At 47.9% G+C, this 14,882-nt stretch overlaps 1 protein-coding gene across 1 annotated transcript; it reads left to right on the plus strand.

Annotated features, from left to right (window-relative positions):
• Positions 1–5,223: 5,223 nt before the first annotated feature.
• On the plus strand, positions 5,224–11,079 carry LOC101611023 (C-X-C chemokine receptor type 1). Its single transcript, XM_004662843.2, has 2 exons — positions 5,224–5,300; positions 10,001–11,079. Exon 2 carries the CDS (start codon positions 10,009–10,011, stop codon positions 11,068–11,070), a length of 1,062 nt encoding a protein of 353 aa, XP_004662900.1. The 5' UTR covers positions 5,224–5,300; positions 10,001–10,008; the 3' UTR covers positions 11,071–11,079.
• The last annotated feature ends 3,803 nt before the right edge of the window (positions 11,080–14,882 follow it).

Below are 14,882 nucleotides of genomic sequence, written 5' to 3' on the forward strand. Positions count from 1 at the left end.
GCCAGGCATGGTGGCACATGCCTTTAATCCCAGCGCTTGGGAGGCAGAGGTAGGAGGATTGCCATGAGTTCAAGGCCACCCTGAGACTATAGAGTGAATTCCAGGTCAGCCTGAGCCAGAGTGAGACCCTACCTCAAAAGAAAAAAAAAAAAAAGGTAAAGAAAAGAAACTGGGCTGGAGAGATGGTTTCGTGGATGAGGTGCTTGCCTTCAAAGCTTAAGGACTGGGTTCAGTTCCCCAGTACCCATGTAAAGGCAGATGCACAAAAGGTGCATGTATCAGGAGTTCGTTTGCAGTGGCTAGAGGCCCTGGTGTTCCCATTCTCTCTGCTTATAAATAAAGAAATTAAAAAAAAATCAACTTATAACTGGGTCAGCCTATCTATCATCTACCCATCCATCTATTTTTGGTTGAGATAGGGTCTTATTTTGTAGCCCTGATTGGTCTAGAACTCACTATGTAGACCAGGCCCTCTGGTTTGTGAGGATTCTTTTGACTCTGACTCCCGAGGACTGGGTGGACAGGCATGTGCCATGATGCCTGTCTTAAAACTGTGTCTAAGCTTTGTGTTACACTTGACCCCATCTTTCTCTGTACTTTCCTTGAAGAAGCCTTGATTTCCAGCCACTGCTGCCCTCTTGTGGTGAAAATTCCCTTTCCCTATCGATTCCACCATGTTTTTTTTTTTTTTTTTTTTTTTTTTTTTTTTTTTTTTTCAGTCTGTCTCTCTTGAGGGTTCTCAATGTTTTCCAACCCAGGGACTGCCTTCTCCTTAGATAACCGATGGGGGGGATGAATACCCCTTTCTTTCAGAGGCTACCCCATCTTTGAGTTCTTCCTAGTCCAGGCGTCAGATCCCAACAGTCCAACGTTACTTACGGGCAAAGTGTGAGTCTCCCGGGGCAACTGCCTCCACGTACTTCCTGCCTCTGTTGATAAATGTAAAGAGAATCCCAGTGGCACGAGGAAAATGGCATTGTAGGAGGGGCAGGATTTACACTGGCAGGAGCACAGGCAGCCAGGCCAGCCCAGCTACATGCACGTAAAGCCAGCAGTCATATCTGAGGTGACAGATCTTGTGTTGTTGTTTTGAGGCAGGATCTCACTCCAACCCGGGTGGACCCAGGAGTCCCTCTGTAGCCCAGACTGGCCTCAAACTCACGGCGATCTTCCTACCTCTTGAGTGCTGTGTTTACAGGAGGGCCTTACTCTTGAGCTGTTGAGCCTGGTTTGTAGACATATTAGGCTTTGACTGAGAAGTGTTTTAAGAGCCAGAAAATAAAACCAGTGGACAGCCATTAGCTGCTGGAGGACAGCTCAGACACTTTCCCAGAGACGCTATCTTGCATTACCAAAAGGAGACCAGCAATCACATTCAACCCAGCTCTTCCATGATTGATCGCCTCAGTCCTAAGCTCTCTGTTTTGCACTCAGACTCCGTGAGTAGCCATCTCCCTAAACCCCAGAGACTTTTATCAACCAACCTCTGGTTGTGTCAAAGAGGGGTCTAGGGCTGGAGAGATGACTCAATTAGTTGTGCTTCCTGCACAAGTATAAGGGTCTGAGTTCAAATCTCCACATCCCATGTAAAATAGCTAGGCACTGGGCTAGAGAGATGGCTTAGTGGTTAAGATGCTTGCCTGCTAAGCCCAAGGACCCAGGTTCGATTCCCCAGGACCCAAGTAAGCCAGACGCACTAGGGCACATGCATCTGGAGTTCGTTTGCAGTGGCTGAAGGCCCTGGCGTGCCCATTCTCTCTATCTGCCTCTCTCTCTCTCTAAAATTTAAAAAATAGCAAGGCATGGTCATATTAGCTCATAACTCCAGTCTCACAGGGAAGCTGAGACCCAAGGGTCTTCAGAGCCTGGCAAGCTTTGGAATTAGCAAAAGAGTCTTTGGCTCAAAACATGACCAGGTAGAAGAGGCAAAGGCTGGGACACCTGATGCGCCACTCCAGCCAGTGCAGGTGAGCCTACGGGGTGCCGCAAGGACACATAAATGTGCATACACCACACATGCACAACTCACCCACAACCCACCACCCATACCACATTACACACACGCACACACAAAATCAAAACCAAAACAAGGTGGGCTAGTTTGTCCTCTAAATCTCAACAACACGTAAACTCATTGATGATGTAAATAAAAATTGAGTGGCTGGAGGCCCGAGGAGATGGCTCAGTGGTTAAAGATACTGTCCTGCTGACTTGCAAAACCTGCTGACCTGAGTTCAATTCACCAGCACCTATTTAAAGCCAATGTGTTCCGCAAGAAACCTTAGCATAAATACATAAACGAATAAATAAATGAACTGGGTGCTTGTAGCTGAGCATGGTGATGCCCATGTTGTAGAGGTGTGATCCCAGCACTTGGGATGTAGGGCAGAAAGATCAGGGGTTCATGGTCATCTTTGGCTACATAGTGACTTCAAGGCCAGCAGGGACCCTATTTCAAAAAAAAATGGGCTGGAGAGATGGCTTAGCGGTTAAGCGCTTGCCTGTGAAGCCTAAGGACCCCAGTTCGAGGCTCGGTCCCCCAGGTCCCACGTTAGCCAGATGCACAAGGGGGCGCACGCGTCTGGAGTTCGTTTGCAGAGGCTGGAAGCCCTGGCGCGCCCATTCTCTCTCTCTCTCCCTCTATCTGTCTTTCTCTCTGTGTCTGACGCTCTCAAATAAATAAAAAATTTAAAAAAAAATGGCCTGGAGAGATGGCTTAGCAGTTAAGGTGCTTGTCTGTGAAGCAAAGGACCCAGGTTCGATCCCCCAGTACCCATGTAAGCCAGATGCACAAGGTGGTACATGCATCTGGAGTTTATTTGCAGTGGCTGAAGGCCCTGGCGCACCCATTCGTTCTCCCACCCCCACTGCCTCTTTATCTCTTTCAAATAAATAAATAACATATTTAAAAAATTGTATGCTTGCTATCCAAATGCAGCTTAAGTGTAGACTTCTCTCTCTCTCCCAGCAGCTTGGCCCCAAGTCCCTCCTATGGACTCCTCCAAGTTCCTACCATAGACAGCCAAAGTTCCTGCTGCCGAAGCTCAAATGCTTTGCTTTTTCTTCCATGTGTGCATCACATGTACAGATGTGCAGGCGTGCAGAGGTCAGAGGACAACTTCAGGTGGCCGCTCAGGCACTATCCACCTTTTTGTTTGCATGTTTGGTGTTTCGAGGTAGGGTCTCGTTTTAGCCCAGGCTGGCCTGGGATTCACTGTGTAGTCTCAGGCTGGTCTCGAACTCACAGCGATCCTCCTACCTCTGCCTCCTGGGTGCTGGGATTAAATGTGTGTGTCACCATGCCTGCCCCCCCCAAAAAAAAAAACCCTTTTTATTGACAGTTTCCATAAGTATCGATGAGAAACCATGATGAAACCACCTCATTTCCATTCTCCCCTCTCAAATCCAGCCTTCGTTGAATCCTTTCTTCTTTCTAATTAGTCGCTTCTATTTTGATGTTATCTTTTTTTCTTTTTTGGTTTTTCGAGGTACGATTTTACTCTAGACCAGGCTGACCTGGAATACACCGTGCAGTCTCAGGGTGGCCTCAAATTCACCGCAATCCTCCTACCTCTGCCTCCTGAGTGCTGGGATTAAAGGCGTGCGCCACCACACCTGGCTGATGTCATCATTTTCCCCTCCTATTGTGAAGGTCTTGTGCAGGTAACATCAGGCACTGTGAGCTCATGAATATCTAGGCCATTTTGTGTCTGGAAAAGTGAATTGTAAGTAGTCCTATCCTTCCTTTGGCTTATACATTCCTTCTGCCACCTCTTCTGCAATGGGGGGTGTGATAGAGATGTCTCAGTGCCAAACACTCCACTGTCACTTCTTTACTTTTATTGTTTGCTTTTGCTTTGTCGAGGTAGGGTCTCACTCTAGCCCAGGCTGACCTGGAATTTACTCTGTAGTCCCAGACAGGCCTCAAACTCACAGTGAGTTTTCTATCTCTGTCTACTCAGTCCTGGGATTAAAGTTGTGCGTCACCGCGCCTGCCTCCACTGTTCGTTCTTCTCAGCACTATTGTGACTTTAGGAAATTTTTTTTTTTAAATGTTTATTTATTTATTTATTTGAGAGCGACAGACACAGAGAGAAAGACAGATAGAGGGAGAGAGAGAGAATGGGCGCGCCAGGGCCTCCAGCCTCTGCAAACGAACTCCAGACGCGTGCGCCCCCTTGTGCATCTGGCTAACGTGGGACCTGGGGAACAGAGCCTCGAACCGGGGTCCTTAGGCTTCACAGGCAAGCGCTTAACCGCTAAGCCATCTCTCCAGCCGGAAAATTTCTTTTTTGTTTATTTTTATTTATTTGAGAGCCATAGAGAGAGAAAGAGGGAAAGAGAGAGACAGAGAAGAGAGAGAGAGCTAGAGAGAGAATGGGTGCGCCAGGGCCTCTAGCCACTGCAAACGAACTCCAGACCCGTGCGCCCCCTTGTGCATCTGGCTAACGTGGGTCCTGGGGAATCGAACCTCAAACCAGGGTCCTTAGGCTTCACAGGCAAGCGCTTTTTTTGCTAAGCCATCTCTCCCGCCCTATTGTGACTTTTGAGTCACTTCAGTGGTCACCCCATCTGAAAAGAAAAAAAGTGAGAGTAGCAATAATATATGGACATAAACATAAGTGCTTAGAGGGCAATTTAGTGGGCATAATACATGCATTTGGTCAGACAACCTCAGGCATTACCTCCCAGGCATGTGTTCTCTCCTGTGGAGCAGGCCTGTAGTTCAATCATAGAGCAACTGGTTTCCCCCATAACAGACACGATGCTATTGCACCAGTTGGCATATTTGGCCTGGCTGGCCAGCCTGAAGGCTTACAGGGTCCACTGCTATTTAACACTGTGGGTGATTTCTCTCCCTCAAAAGGATGTGTTCTGCATAGTTCTTTCCAGCATCCTGACAGCTAGTCAACACGGAGGAGGCTTCCAGCTCAGTTCCAGCTTGATTTCTCACTGACCTTCAGCCCAAGCACACGGAATCTTACCATCTAGTTCTGGTGGGAAACCTCGGTGCTATCTCCCTTTGTAGAGACAAGGTCTTTTACTGGCCTAGAGCTTGCCAAGCAGGCTAGACTGTCTGGCCTGTGAGCTCCAGGGATCTGCCGGTCTCTGCTTTTCCACGCCTGGGATGACAGTTGCATGCTACCATATCGGGCTTTCTGTGGGCAGGGCTCAGATGGGAGGTGTGGTCTGAGGTAGGTTTTTATTTCCCTTAATCCATCCCATTCCTTCAGCTGTGGAGACACTTTGCTCTCTGGGCTGAGAGCTCCTGTGTTGGACTTACTTTTCTGGAGCCTCAGGTAGGAAGCTGTTGCTATTTGGCTTTTTGGCAAAGGATGCTTGACTTGGGTTTGTTTTAGAATTTCTGTGGGACCTGAGGGTTTTTGCTGGACTGACTGGCTTCCTTTCTGTGACCCTGTCCTTACCTCTGACCTCCTACATGGCTGCAGTTGGTGATACGGAGGTCACCCACAGTGTTAAATAGCAGTGGACCCTTTAAGCCTTAAGGCTGGCCAGCCAGGCCAAATATGCCAACTGGTGCAATAGCATCGTGTCTTCATCCTTCTTTCAGTACTTTCCTGTCAGGAAGCCATGGTTGACAATTCCCCGATAGTGTCCATTTCTCACCCCTCAGCTTACAAATAGTGGTGGGGAGAGAACCTGCTAAGGTGTGTGGGTCTGAATGAACTTACTCTAGACCTGGAAGCCAGGGGGGAAGTTTGAGAGGTTCTTTAGCTCCCCCAGACTGCACATGAGAAAATGGGAATCTGGGGGGTGGGGAAGAGGCCCCAGTCACGAGAGAGAGAGAAAGAAGAGAGAGAGAGAGAGAGAGAGAGAGAGCAAGTAAGCACTGGGTGACATGTCTCCTCATTTCTAACCTGGGTAACTTCCTCCTTTCTTTTTCATCATTTTCTTTTTCCTTTTTTTTTGAGGTAGGGTCTCACTCTAGCCCAGGCTGACCTGGAATTCACTATGTAGTCTCAGGCTGGCCTCAAACTCATGGTGATGCTCCTATCTTGGCTTCCCGAGTGCTGGGATTGAAGGTGTGTGCCACCATGCCCATCTGTCTTTCTTTAAAATTTTTAAAATTTATTTACTTATGAGAGAGAGAGGGAGAGAGAGAAAGATTGATAGTGAGACTGGTCATGCCAGGACCTCCTGCCACTGCAAGTGAACTTCAGTTGAATGGGCCACTTTGGGCATCTGGCTTTATATGGGTACTGGAATATTGAACCTGGGTCATCAGGCTTTGAAAGCAAGTGCCTTTAAACACTGAGCAATCTCTCCAGCCCAATCTGGGTAATTTAAAAAAGCTTCCAGACTGTTCTGTGGAGTGCCCTGGGGTTGAAGCTCTTCAGGCAATCTGTGTGGAGAGAAGCAGAAGCATCGTACCAGTGGCTCAATGTTTTTTTTTTTTTTATTTTTATTTATTTATTTGCAAGCAGAGAGATAGAGAGAAGAGGAATAGACACACACAGAGAGAATGAGCATGCCAGGGCCTCTAGCCACTGCAAACAAACCCCAGATTCATGCACCACCGTGTCCATCTGGCTTATGTGGGTCCTGGGGAATTGATCCTGGGTCCTTTGGCTTTGCAAGTGAATGCCTTAACCACTAAACCATCTCTTCAGCCCCCAATGTTTTTTAATTTTTATTTATTTATTAGGTTTTGGTTTTTTTGAGGTAGGGTCTCACTCTAGCCTAGGTTGACCTGGAATTCATTAGGTAGTTTCAGGGTAGCCTTGAACTCATGGCAATCCTCCTACCTCTGCTTCCAGAGTGCTGGGGTTAAAGATGTGTGCCACGATGCCTGACTTCAATTTTTTAAAATTCTTTTTTGTTTTTTCAAGGTAGGGTCTTGCTCTAGCCCAGACTGACCTGGACTTCACTATGTAGTCGCAGGCTGGCCTCGAACTCATGGCGATCCTCCCACCTCTGCACTGCAAATGAACTCCAGATGAATGGGCCACTTTGGGACTTCTGGCTTTATATGGGTACTGGAATATTGAACCTGGGTCATCAGGCTTTGAAAGCAAGTGCCTTTAACCACTGAGCAATCTCTCCAGCCTAATCTGGGTAATTTAAAAAGCTTCCAGACTGTTCTGTGGAGTGCCCTGGGGTTGAGGCTCTTTAGGCGATCTGTGTGGAGTGCTTGGGATTAAAGGCATGTGCCACCATGCCTGGTTTAAATTCTTTTTTTCAAAAAATATTTTATTTATTTATTTGAAGAGGAAGAGGGAGGGAGAGAGAGAGAATGGGTGTGCCAGGGCCCCTTGTGCATCTGGCTAACATGGGTCCTGGCGAATCCAACTTGGGTCCTTTGGTTTTGCAGGAAAACACCTTAACTACTAAGCCATCCCTCCAGCCCAAGTTCTTTTTTTTAATATTTATTTATTTTCAAGCAGAGAGAGATAGAGAGAAGAGAGACAGACAGAAAGAATGAGAATTGGTGCGCCAGGGTCTCTACTCAGTGCAAATGAACTCCAGATGCATACATCCCCTTGTGCATCTGGCTAACGTGGGTCCTGGGGAATCGAGCCTTGAACCAGGAACGTTAGGCATCACAGGCAAGCGCTTAACAGCTAAGCCATCTCTCCAGCCCTTGTTTTGTTTTTTTTTTTAATATTTATTTTGAGGCTGGAGAAATGGCTCAGGCTAAAGGCACTTGCTTGTAAACCTGATGGCCCAGATTTCATTCCCCAGTACCCACATAAAGCTCATGCACAAAGTGGCACATGCATTTGAAGTTCATCTGCAGTGTCAAGAGGCCCTGGCGTGCCCATTCTTTCTCCCCCACCTGCATGAAAATAAATAGATAAAAATGTGTAAAAATTATATGGACCAGAGAGATTGCCCAGTGGTTAGGGCTCTTGCTTGCAGAGCCTAAGGATCTAGGTTCAATGCCCCAGTACCCATGTAAAGCCATATACACAAGGTGGTACATGCATCTGGACTTTGTTTGCAGTGGCTAGAGGCTCTGGTGTGCCTATTCTCCCTCTCTCTCTCTGCCTCTTTCTCTTAAATAAATAAATAAATATTAAGAAATATTTATTTGCAGAGATGGTTTAGCAGTTGAGCACTTGCCTGTGAAGCCTAAGGACTCCAGTTCGAGGCTTGATTCCCCAGGACCCACGTTAGCCAGATGCACAAGGGGGCACATGTGTCTGGAGTTTGTTTGCAGTGGGTGGAGGCCCTGGCACGCCCATTCCCTCTCTCTCTGCCTCTTTCTCTCTGTCTGCTGCTATCAAATAAAAAAATAAAAATAAACAAAAAAAAATTAAGGTCTGGAGAGATGGCTTAGCAGTTAAGCGCTTGCCTGTGAAGCCTAAGGACCCCGGTTCGAGGCTCAGTTCCCCAGGACCCACGTTAGCCAGATGCACAAGGGGGCACATGCGTCTGGAGTTTGTTTGCAGTGGCTGGAAGCCCTGGCGCGCCCATTCTCTCTCTCTCTCTCTCTGCCCCTTTCTCTCTGTGTCTGTCACTCTCAAATAAATAAATAAAATAAACAAAAAATTTAAAAAAAATTAAAAAAAGAAATATTTATTTGCAAGGAAAGTCAGGGCTTCTTGCCACTGCAAATGAATGCAGGTGCATGCATCAGTGTATGCATCTGGCTTTAGTGGGTGCTGGGGAATTGAACCCTGGCCTTTAGTCTTTGCATACAAGCCCCTAAACCCACTGAGCCATCTCTTCAGCCCCTCAATGTTCTCACCCCTGCCCCAATGGCAGGGTCTCATTCTAGCCCAGACTGACCTGAAACTCACTCCATAGTCCCAGGCTGGCCTCGAACTCACAGTGATCCTCCTACCTCTGCCTCTCCAGTGCTGGGGTCAAAGGTGTGTGCCACCACTACACTGGCTTACCCCATGTATTTATTTTTTTTTTAAGTATTTTTATTTTTATTTATTTATTTGAGAGAGAGAGATTGAGAGAATGGGCACATCAGGGACTCCAACTACTGTAAATGAGCTCCAGACATGTGTGCCCCCTTGTGAATCTGGCTTATGTGGGTTCTGGGGAATGGAACCAAGGTCCATTGGCTTTGCAGGCAAGAGCCTTAACCACTAAGCCATCCCTCCAACTCTCCCAGATATTTTTGACATGATGTTTTCAATGATGCCGGGTCTTTGTAGGCATAGCCCTCATCATCAGTTGAGGCACACTGTCCAGCATAGTGCCATCTCTTGTGATTACTTCCTTCTCCCCATAGATTTTCAGGAGAAACAAGAATCAGGGGGCACACAAGAGAAATCAAGTACAAAGGGACACTTGGAACTAACCTACCTCCTCCATTTTACTGAGAGCTGGCCCACTCCTGAATATGCAAGGCCAACCCGATGGCCACATCTGAATGTAGGGGCCTGGCTGAGGTCAGAGAAGGTTGAAGGGGGCAAGAGGTCGAATTGAAGTTGAGGTGAAACAGCTGTAGGGCCAATGCTCAGGCTGGGTTTCAGAGAAGTTTCATGGCGCTGGGAAGTCATCTCCGCCGGAAACTCAAATAGAAGGCACACGGGTGAGTTCTAGACAGAGCAACGGAAAAACCGAGTATCACACAGCCTTCATGGGAATGACTTCAGCTGAGTTACTAAATCACACTCCTTTTCTTTTTGCACGTGTGCATTTATTGTATGCGTGTTCATATGTATGTAGGCACATGTGTGCGTGCGTGCGTGCGTGTGTGTGTGTGTGTGTGTGTGTGTGTGTGTATGTGTGTGGGTTGCCAGAGGACCCTTGGGTGCGGTTCCTCAAATACACCACTCACTTCTTTTGGAGAAGGGGGGTCTTTTCCTTGGCCTGGAGCTCACCAGTTAGGCTAGACTGGCTGGCCAGTGAGCTCCAGGGACCCTCCTGTCTCTGCCCTTCCAGCCCTGGGATCATGAGCTGCCACGCTCGGCGGGTTGACATTGGTCCTCGTGTTTATGAGGCAAGCGCTAGACTGACTGAGTTGTCTCCCTAACTGCACTAAGCCACGACTCTTTCCTTCTAACCTTTCTCCTAGATTCAAGCATGGCTTTTCTCTGGATTAAATTTAACCACTCCTGGGACATGTTTGACTATGATCTTGAAAACATCACTGGCGTGCCACCCCCGGATGCTGATTTCAGGCCCTGCAGCGCGACTGCCTGGGCCACCAACAAGAACGCTGTGGTTGCCTTCTACATCCTGGCATTCCTGCTGGCCTTGCTGGGGAACTCCCTGGTGATCTTCGTCATCCTGTATAACCGAGTGTCCCGCTCTGTCACCGACGTCTACCTGTTGAACCTGGCCATTGCCGACTGGCTCTTTGCCCTGACCTTACCCATCTGGGCCGCCTCCAGAAAGAAGGGCTGGGTCTTTGGCACCCCCCTTTGCAAAGTGGCCACACTCCTGAGGGAGGTCAACTTCTTCAGCGGGATCTTGCTCCTGGCCTGCATCAGCGTGGACCGCTACGTGGCTATCGTCCATGCAACGCGTACACTGACCCAAAGACGCCACTTGGTTAAGTTCGTGTGTCTGGGCATCTGGGGACTCGCTTTAATGCTGTCCCTGCCTTTTGTCATCTCCCGCCGGGCCTTAAAAGTGTTTGGTTACCTCCCAGGCTGCTACGAGGTCCTGGGGGACAACACAGTCTACTGGAGGTTGGTGCTGCGCAGCCTGCCTCAAGTCGTGGGCTTCCTCCTGCCGCTGCTGGTCATGCTGTTCTGCTACGGCTTCACGCTGCGCACGCTGTTCAAGGCCCACATGGGCCAGAAGCACCGGGCCATGAGGGTCATCTTTGCCGTTGTGCTCGTCTTCCTGCTCTGCTGGCTGCCCTACAACCTGGTCCTGCTCGCAGACACGCTCATGAGAACCCGGGTGATCGCCGAGACCTGCAGACGCCGCCATGAAATCGACAGGGCCTTCGATGTCACCGAGATCCTCAGCTTCCTCCACTGCTGCCTCAATCCCATCATCTACGCCTTCATCGGCCAGAATTTTCGAGACGACTTCCTCAAGATCCTCGCTACCTGTGGCCTGGTCCGCAAGTTTTTGGCAAAGCATCGGATTGCCTCTTACACTTCTTCTCTCTCTGTTCCTTCAAATCTCTAAGCACTATGAATGAAGGGATGTCTCATCTTCAAAGGGAACAATAACTCTAGCTCTGAGGCATTTTTTTTTTTTTTTTGCTTTTTGTTTTGTGTGTGTGGCCTGCTTTGGACGGATGCAACTGGGGTGTGGGAAGATGACAGAATGTGTGGACGTTGGGGACTGGTATCTTCAGGGCCCACACCTACTTTCTGAGCAAGTGCTGCTGATACAACTCTAAGAACTGGCTTTATACTTCCATACAAAGGCACGTCACCATTTCTGTTAAATTCATGCATGTTTTTTAAATTTTTTTCTTTTTCTTTTTTGTTTTTTCAAGGAAAGGTCTCACTCTAGTCCAGGCTGACCTGGAATTCACGATGTACTCTCAGGGTGGTCTCGAACTCATGGGGATACACCTACCTCTGCCTCCCTAGTGTTGGGATTAAAGGCGTGCGCCACCATACCCAGCTTTCTTTTTTTAAAAACTGTTTTTTAATTGACACCTTCCATAATTATAGACAATAAATCATGACAATTCTCTTCCCTTCCCTTCCCCACCTTCCCCTTCACAGATTCACTCTCTATCATATCTCCTCCCCACTCTTAATCAGTCTCTCTTTTATTTTGATGTCATCATATTTTTCTCCTGTTATGAGGATTTTGTGTAGGTATTGTCAGGCACTGTGAGGTCATGGATATCCAGGCCATTTTGTGTCTGGAAGAGTGCATTGTAAGGAGTCCTACCCCTCCTTTGGATCTGACATTCTTTCGGCCACCTCTTCTGTAATGGACCCTGAGCCTTGGAAGGTGTGATAGAGATATTTTAGTACTGAGCACACCTCTGTCATTTCTTCTCAGCACTATGGTGCCTTTTGAGTCATCCCAAGGTCACTGCCATCTGAAAAGAGAAGCTTTTCTTTTGAGATCCTGCAACTAAGATACAATGGTCATTTATTTTCCTAATAAAGCTACTGCTGTTAAAAAAAAAAAAAAAAGGGATAGAAGCTTCTCTAACCAAAAGGGAGAGTAGCATTAATATATGGGTATGAATCTTAAGAGAAGTGCTTACCAGGCAGTTTGGTGAGCATAATTTATGCATTCAGCCAGACACCAGCAGGCATTACTCCCCTAAGGCTCATGACCTCCCTTCATGCATCTTTGACTCATGAACTAGGTAGTTAGCAGGGTCACGTGTGTGACCTGACGTTAGAGCGAAGAGCTTGAATCTGACACTAGACCTTAAGGGGCTGACCCTGTCTGGAACATCGTACTCCAGTCAGTCTGTTTGGCAGATCTGTGTCCTCTGATATGAGCTTGAGAAACTTTTTCCCATCTCGAGAATGTTACAGTGTCTGCTGGGGACATCAGGTCAAGTTTTGCGGAAACAGTCAAGTCCCCAGGTGGCCTTGTGATGGAGCTGGGGAACGTCTTCCCCTTAGCTGTTGTAGGTGGATAAAGGGTGCTTGGAGAATCAGACCTAGTCCATAAGAATCCCTTTTACCCCATGACCAGAGACACAGGCAGGATAATATGCATGTTGGGTACCTGCTGAGCCAAGGTTGGAGCAAGATTAGCAGCTTTAGGGCTGGAGAGATGACCCAGTGGTTAAGGTGCTGGCCAGCAAAGCCTAATGACCCAGCTTTGAGTCTCCAGTATCCATGTAGAGCCAGATGCAAGGAGTTCATTTACAGTGGCTAGAGGTCATCAAACACTCATTCTCTCTCTCAGTATTTTTTTTTTTTTCTTTTGGTTTTTCGAGGTAGGGTCTCACTCTAACTCAGGGTGACCGAAAATTCTCTATGTAGTCTCAGGCTGGCCTTGAACTCATGGCGATCCTCCTACCTCTGCCTCCTGAGTGCTGGGATTAAAGGCGTGTGCCACCATGCCCATTTTCTCTCTCTCCCTCTCTTTCTACTTGCAAATAAATAAATGAAAAAATATTTTTTTGTAAAAAAAAAAAAGGTTAGCAGCTTTAACCCTTTCCCTTTTGGCACTGTCCATGTAACATGGTGCATCAGCAACTGTGTAAGTTCATACCCAGCTGTCAATCATCCGTTTCCAATAAAGTTTCTGTCTCCTGTTTGTCCGTGTGGATGTGTCTTGGGTGTGGCAGAGTAAAAGGTATGCATGGGGGCTGGAGAGATGGCTTAGCAGTTAAGCGCTTGCCTGTGAAGCCTAAGGACCCTGGTTCGAGGCTCGGTTCTCCAGGTCCCACGTTAGCCAGATGCACATGGGGGCGCATGAGTCTGGAGTTCGTTTGCAGAGGCTGGAAGCCCTGGCGCGCCCATTCTCTCTAAATAAATAAAAAATTAAAAAAAAAAGGTATGCATGGAATATCTTGGTTTTTCTGTGCTTGTGGTGGGAGAGGCTCACCCCACAAAGCTTCATGGACTGGTGGGCACTTCCTTGGGCTTTAGCCCCTGCTAGAACAGTCTCTGGAGGCACAGCCTCATGTTTGTCCTCAGACCTCATATTCAGAAGACTGCCTTTGCTCAAACGTGAAAGGAGATGTCCCTATAGCATTCAGCACCATCCCAACTTAAACAGCATCGCCTGGATGGACCTGGCCTGGCCTGGCTCCTTCCACCCATGTCAGCTCAGTTCTCACTTCCTCAAGAGCTTTCCAGGAATTGCAGCCATCTCTTCATTGGTTTTCCTCTCACAAAGGCAGGAACCTGTTTGTTTTGTTCACTCTGTGTACCTGGGGTCTGACCCCATTGTCTAGAGCCCGTTAAATGCTCTGTAAATATATGTATGTATGTGTGTATGTATGTATGTATGTATGTATGTATGTATGTGTATATATATATATATATATATATATATATATATATATATATATATATTTTTTTTTTTTTTTTTGGTTTTTAAGGTAGGGTCTCACTCTAGCCCAGGCTGACCTAGAATTCACTATGCAGTCTCAGGGTGGCCTCGAACTCACAGTGATCCTCCTACCTCTGCCTCCCAAGTGCTGGGATTAAAGGCGTGCGCCACCACACCTGGCTTCTGTAAGTATTTATTGGATGAATGAGACTAAAAAAGCCTGAGCTCCTGTGTCGTCCATCTGCTCAGCCGCCCCTACATACTCTCACATTCATCTGTCTGTATCCTGGGCATTTCACTAAGCTGAGCTTTGTGGTCCTTTTTGTTTTTGTTTTTCCGAGGTAGAGTCTCACTCTGGCCCAGGCTGACCTGGAATTCACTGTGTATTCTCAGGGTGGCCTCGAACTCACGGCAATCCTCCTACCTCTGTCTCTGAAGTGCTGGGATTAAAGGCGTGAGCCACCACGCCTGTCTTCTTTGCGGTCCTTTTAGTTGCATTTTTAACTGTGTAAAAGTGTCTCAAAGGAGTGGAGGAGGCGCCTTTGCTCACTAACGGTAGAAACTGAACTCCCACCGGCTTGATGCACAGCTACGGCGCTGGTTTGTGGGGGATGGGTGAGCGTGGGGGGTTCAGGATGGCCTGAGGTCGACTTGAGTCAAGGACTTGAGTCAAGGCTGAGACTGGGATCTATGGCTGACGCTGGAGTGAGGACTGGGATGGCAGCTTGGCATAAGGAAAGGTAGGGTAAGGTCCATAAGGGCGAATGTTAGGAATAGAGAGAGATCCAGACATGGAGGAGACTGAGGGTGGGGAGTGAGGCAAAAGAACCCGGTGAGGGTTGGAGGCAGGGAGAGCCCAGCGAAGGTTGGGACCGTGCTGCAGATCGGTGTAGGGCTGATGTAATGGTGGGGATGTGGAGAGATGTACCGAGGGGTGTCAGAAGTGGAATGGATGTCAGGGATGGGTTGGAGGGATTGACAAGGTCACTGTCCTTTCTGGAGTGTTGTGA

The sequence above is a fragment of the Jaculus jaculus genome, chromosome 4 (genome assembly GCF_020740685.1).
Source record: "Jaculus jaculus isolate mJacJac1 chromosome 4, mJacJac1.mat.Y.cur, whole genome shotgun sequence".
Classification (NCBI taxonomy): domain Eukaryota; kingdom Metazoa; phylum Chordata; class Mammalia; order Rodentia; family Dipodidae; genus Jaculus; species Jaculus jaculus.